Source organism: Adiantum capillus-veneris, chromosome 1, assembly GCF_014529385.1.
Source record: "Adiantum capillus-veneris isolate H3 chromosome 1, ASM1452938v2, whole genome shotgun sequence".
In the NCBI taxonomy this organism is placed as follows: Eukaryota; Viridiplantae; Streptophyta; class Polypodiopsida; order Polypodiales; family Pteridaceae; genus Adiantum; species Adiantum capillus-veneris.
The window spans coordinates 89,819,594-89,826,146 of NC_140931.1; the positions used below are offsets into that span (position 1 = coordinate 89,819,594).

Sequence of the window (6,553 nt, forward strand, 5' to 3'; positions counted from 1 at the left end):
GGTGATGGAGATACATGTTCCTCAGCCTGCGGTGTAGAAAAAACAAATTCATCCGAACCGCCTCTCCTCCGACGTCTCCCCACAATTGGAACCATAGGGTCAAGAGGACCCTGCAAGCTGGTGCGCATGCATGTTCACCGCAGGCCGCCCATTGCGCATCGTGGTCGCCAGATGTAATGGCTATTGCCTGCAGAGGAGAAATAAGCATTACGGGAATGATTACCCTCAAACTGCCTTACATTATATGAATATCAGAACACAGGAAGGCAGAACAAAAGACAAGTTACAGAAACAGAGCACCGTCTTCTTCGTTGATATGCAACTGAACACATAGTACAAGAGAGAAGATATATTGATAACATGAATATTAGAGATATCCCCAAAGACAAGTATGCCCCTCATATACAACCGCTGCTCCAACGCAGATCGGGAACGGTACAAAACCCCGTCCTGTCCCATGATATCCTATGAAGAACTGTCCCAAAGCCGCATGACTCCTAGTCCACAATGTCCAGACCTCCGTAGGACCGCACTATGCGGCTTATGCCATAACAATCCACTCCTATCTGGGGTGAGAGGTACCCTCTTTACTTTTCACAGGTGTTTCACAGAGTCTACCCGGTGCTTGCATTTGAATGGGATTTGGTAGAGACGCTAGCGTGTGAGAAGAATTTTGAGGAATTAGAATGGCTGATACGTCTCTTGACCATGACTGATCCCTACTTAATGGAGAACATCTCTCTGATTGCACAAGATTACCCTTTAGACCAAGATGACTATATAAGCCTAGTGACATTCTTAGTGAACATATGTGCATCTAATAATGAGAAAGATTTACATGATTACACAAATGACACTTAGTATTATGGTCTCACGGATAATGACTTTATTTTTCTCGACAATGACGAGGATGGGGGTGTAGACTTAGGGCTACCCGCCCATCTATTCAATATCATGTTCCCTTGACCCTCTAAGGGGGTGCAAATAATTAGGTTAGGGTTCTTTATGTTGTTTTGATTGTGTTCAATAAAGGTTGGTATTTTTTCCCATTGATGTGCCTCCTAGACGTACTCCTTGTGTTTTCTAGTGTGTACAAGAACGCGTTGCAGTAGTTGGTATTTTGAACTTCATGCAATCTTTGTCTAGTTCACTCTTCGAATCGAGTGCGATCATCAACACGAACATGTGTTGCTTGTCCATTATCATTGCCTCTTATCTTTTTAGCATCCGTGTTTGTCTGGTTTAACCGTGATTGATAGAACAATATTCAACACATTTGCTTAGTATTAAACATTAAATTTAATATAATATTATGTCAAAGTCCCTTGTCTAGGTTTATGAATCAAGAAGTCTGACTAAGCTAGTTTGACCAAGATAGACATTACATATCTTCTCTTAATACCATGGGAAATTCCTTCTTAATTGTCAATGGTTACTTTAGGTTCTTGTGATGAGCATGGGGAGGGTAAAATTGTCAATATGACCCTCCAGAGTTACAAAATTGAGATGCTATGAAAAAAAAGTGCCGAAAATTTAAAATCTTAAACTGGAAGAGAAATCCCAACTTGATTTGGTACTTCACTCACATGAATTGCCTATGGTACTAGGTCTCTAGAGGTTCCTAGTGTGGGCGCTTTTCTTTGAAAAGAAAAAAGCTCAAGGTATAAAAAATAAGCACACACTACAACAAAAAAACGTGTTATCGACGCAGATATCGACATGGCCCGTCGCTATACGCGCCGCTGTGAAACCAGTCGCTATTAGCGACGCACATAACGACGCACATACCGACGACCATAGCAAATTTTTTTTTTCTTGGGCAGAGGACAGGTAGCCTGGCCTGTGCCCAGTTAAAAGATGGACACAGCCACAGCCAGACTTCCTGCCCTCTGCCCAAGAAAGCGAGCAGCACCAAAATATCAACCATGCTCCTGCGCGCAGAAATTTCGACAGAGTTCCCTTTGTTTTTACATAAACTTTTAAAAAAAAACCATATCATGTATACACCTCCTACATGCTATCCATGTAGGATCTCACATGAGATTTAAGGCCAATGAAAGACAACCGTACCAACTGAAAAGCATAGCCATAACTTAAAAGCATAACCATAATGAACCATAACCATAACCTAAAAGCATAACCATAACTTAAAACCATAACCGGCTATCACCACTTTGATCAAAACCATAATGCAGATAACCATAACCATAAACAAAATTAACAATAACCATAAGCATAACCAGAAAGAGAAACAATAACTGTCTATACAATGACAATGACAATAATCATAACCATAAGGGAAACAATAACTGTCTGAACACTAACTGTTTGTACAAAAAAGAGACACAGAAGCGTGTCTGTGTCTCACAAAGCATATAGATGAAATCTGGTCCACTAATGACTAGGCGTCGCAACCTGCACATAGGACAACTCACAAAATTAGTATTGATATTACTTCACATATATTGACTTAATTAAATCAACTCACACATATTAACGTCTCACCTCAAGCGATCAGCGAGACTGTAAGGCCTCCCAGTCTACAAGCTCTCCTGAAGCTTCAAGATCATTCAATACTTCATAGATACCTCTGCGATATCCATCTGACTCCTCCTCGCGTGATGGAGCTCGATGCATTGCAAGATTCTGCGTTTATACAAAAATCAAAGTAATAAGAATACATGATTCATTGCGTTTTAAAAAACGCCGTAGTTAAGATTGGATTAGAAACTCACAAACTCATAGCGAAAGGTGTCGAAGCCTCGGCTGCCAAGATGAGATGTCCCCCTAGTCATCTGTCGTACCTGCGCGGCCTCATGCTGCTGTCTGAACCGCGTGGCCGCTGTCCGCTCATCCTCCCTGATCTGAAGCCACGTCTCGTGTGGGATGCCCGAAGGCTTCGGCGAGCCGGTCTTGAAAGCCTTCCGAGATGCATCTCGTCTATGTTTGATGGTGTCCCGTGCAACACCCTTGATCCACCGCGCCGAAACAACGGAAGAACCTGGAGCAGGCTAGTACTCTCTCAGGATGGTCTCCACTATGTAATTGACTTTTTCCTTTTCTTGCTGATCCCAAGACGTCAGAATGCTGGTCGAAAACTGCAGCTCCACGAGCTGGCGAATCCGCTGTCGCATCTCAGTCCCGACTCTATCCATGTCAACAGAACCATCTCCCCGTACAGTATAGAGCTTGGAGGCACTAGGATCGTGTGCCCCCCAAGGTGTCCAAGGTGTGCCAAGAGGTGTGTCGAGAGGTGTGCCTGGGTAAGACGGGGGTCGTGAGCGAGGAGGGGTCGAAGCATCTGTGGACCCTTCTCCACAGCAACCACCACCTCCACCTGACGATCGCCGAGATCGGCGAGTGCGCCTGTGCTGCGGAGATGAGGACGTACCCGCCTCTGCCCCACCCCTAGGTGTCGAAGCGACCGTGATGGGAGAAGAAGGCGTCGTACCCATAGGCATCGTGAACCCCGTAGGCGTCCCCCCCCTAGGCATCGGACCCTCGGGTGTGAAGCCCGGAGGCGTAGTACCCGTGCCTCTGGATACCCAGTACTGAGAAGCCTCTGCCATCTGAGTAGGCGTCATCCGTGTAACGAAGCCCATGAATGCATCTGCACTCATGGAAGCGGGATCTGGAATCTCATCTGCCATACTAAAGTCGTGCACAAAGAAAGTAAAATAAAGCGTCAGAACACAGTTGTTTAAATTAAATTTAAGCTTAATTTTAAATCAAAGTCTTCACACAAACACTTACAGGCCTAGGCCTCGACGAGTGAGGCATCATCAATAAGATCTTGCACCGTATCATCGTCTATCTCTAATTGCAAACATAACCCTGCCCCAACTCGTTCTGGCAGATTGTCTTCATCCATTGCATCTTCATCTACAAGTGTCAATTCTGGCTCGTCTGCGTCATCCCTCGTATATCTGTCAGCTTCCTCTGCCATACCTTTGTCCATCTCATCTAATGTCACAGTAGTATGGACGTCGTCTGACTGACTTTCCTCCAGGAGATCTTGCCCTTCAAATACTTGTTTATTTCTTTGAGCAACCTGAACGACAAACCACCATTGTTGCTCTCGAGGGTCATGTACAAAGACCACTTGCTCGCAATGTTCGGGGAGAGCAAATGTGTCGCTCGCATCTATCCAAGTCTTTGTAGAATCTATTTGCACAAGTTTGTTTCCATCTCTACGTACCGTTGCATTGCGACCAGAAGTAATCACCTTGAACCACTTCACATCCAGCAAAAACATCTCAAACCGCCTGAAGCTTAGTTTCAGGATATCTGACACCAGACCACAGTAATCCAGGTTGCTAGTGCTCTCATTCGTGTCTCTAGCACTGGCCCTGCTCTTTTGCATGAAACTAACCATTACTCCACTGTCAAACGTGTTTCTTCTGCTGTCAATTTGTTGTGTTCTGAAATGCTTTCCATGCGACCACAGTGCCATGTATGTATGATACTTCCAGTCACATCCAATAGCTAGCTCTTCCTCTTCTAGAGATATGGGTTCTCCGATCTGTCGAGCTGCTCTCACTGTCTTGTCCAACCATGCCATTGTAGGGAATTCAGGTAGAGGAGCGAGATAGTCTGGCAAGGGTAAGCCTCTAGTCGTTCGACTTCGCCTGAAATCCTGTCGCTCTAGATTGCGTCTCTCTTTCTCTTCTTCGTACCTTTCAAGCCATTTTTGCATCGGCGCTGAATTTAGTATACTGAACTTCATGATCTTTTCTCGCATGGCCAGGTTCATTTTCTTCGGCACCCCTTGCCCTTGCGGCTCCTCTCTCACCAGTCTTGCATCCTCCTCATCGCTCCACAGTCGAGGCATTTCTGGGTCAGCAACGGATAGAAATTCGGTCGTCAATACAAGAGACTCTTGCACCAGCCATCCTTCTGCCATGCTCTCCTCTGGACGTGGTTTTTGGCGAACAAAACCCTTAAGTGTTTTCATGAACCGCTCTAGAAAGAACATCCAACGGTTGTGAACTGTACCTGCCACTGCAACCTCATCTACTACATGGACGAGCAAGTGCATTTGGATAGTTAGGCAGCTCGTGGGTAGATACTTCTCAATCATGCAAACTGCCTCAATGGAGTTAGCCCTTGCGACTGCAATAGATTCCTCCCGTATCTCCTTGGAAGAGATCCACCACACTAGCTCTGAAATCTTGTATATGCAGGTCCGCACTTCCTTCGTTAAACACCCCTTGATCGCAATTGGAAGAATGAATTGCAAGAACTTATGCCAGTCGTGAGATTTCAACCCTGACAGTTGATCGTCACGGGTGAATGCTGTCTTGAGACATCGCATATATCCTGTTGGCGTCCTGAACTCTGAAATCACCCTTTTTACTTGTCGCTCTTTGTTTTTTAGCAATACCCATGGCGCTCTTGGAAGTTTTGTTTGACCAGCTGCATTGGTGAAAGGCCACAGCTCTGGCATCTTTCCAACCGACTGCAAATCATCTCGTGAAGCTCGATTGTCTTTCATTCCCATGATTGTCTTCCAGAGGAGCTCTCCCACATTCTTGAATATATGCATTGGATCCAGCAAATGGTTAATTAGTAGATCACCCCAGTACGGCAACATATGGAGAATGGACAAACGTTTCATTCCTGGAACAGGTTGCCCCTCATGTTGCTCCCATCGGCGACGCCACTCTTGTACATGCATAGGAAGACATTCGACGCGACCAAGCTGGCCTTCGCGCAAGTGATGGCCATCTGGAAGATAATGGTGGTGGCCTTGATAAATTGTCTTTCGAAGAGAGGTAGAATAGCGCACATCCAAAGACTTCCCGCAAATTGGACATGCATTGTATCTCGAAGTTGTTAGTCCTGCATATATCAAAGCATGAATCAGGCCAAGGCAAAGGGCTTGCGAATAGCGAGAATTTTGTAAATCAATAATCATTACCAGAAGCTTCTCCGTATCTTGGCCAATCATGCATAGTCCACATAGGAAGTCCATGGATCCTTGCATGCTGTTGTCCTACTGGTTCAACCTGTTGGGGTATAGGCGCCTGTGCCTTGCCCGGCCGCCCAGAGTCTGGGCGCCCACTGACTTGTATACCTTATACATAACATAAGTGTATAGGGGGCTGCTCACTCTTTTGAGTCTCCCCACCCACATCGTGTGTGTATCTCCTTCTCTCTCTCTCACTCTCCGTCCGTGGTGCTCCTCGATCGCCTTCAATTGGTATCAGAGCTATGGTGATCGCGGAGTTTCACGGAGAGCGATTTTAGCTTGAGAAGCATTGTCTTTGGAGCTTAGGAGCTTGGTGTGGTCAAGCTTGGTCGAGGAGGCGGTTGCGTCTTCCTTGGTGAGAGGAGCTTTTGAGCTCAATGGAGCTCGTTAGAGAAGTGCTCGGCGGAGGAGAGCTTGACATTCGAGTGCTTGGATGCTGTTGTGGCAGAGCTCTTGCGTTGGAGCTTACATTGAGAGGACATTGCATCACACAGAGTGGAGCAAGAGCACGTTCAAGACTGTGTGCAGCTCGTTTTTGCCATTTTCGGGCTCTAAAACGCATTTTTTTGTGTAGCTCCGTCA

General features: G+C 45.8%; 1 protein-coding gene across 1 annotated transcript; it reads right to left on the bottom strand.

Annotated features, from left to right (window-relative positions):
* Window positions 1–3,757: 3,757 nt before the first annotated feature.
* LOC147465165 (uncharacterized) lies at window positions 3,758–4,753 on the bottom strand. Its single transcript, XM_086483349.1, has one exon. The coding sequence runs from the start codon at window positions 4,751–4,753 to the stop codon at window positions 3,758–3,760; it is 996 nt and encodes a 331-aa protein (XP_086339475.1).
* Window positions 4,754–6,553: the final 1,800 nt, after the last annotated feature.

Bases quoted from the DNA above. Each gene is read 5' to 3' on its own strand.
- LOC147465165 (XM_086483349.1), bottom strand. From the start codon at position 4,753: ATGAACCTGGCCATGCGAGAAAAGATCATGAAGTTCAGTATACTAAAT.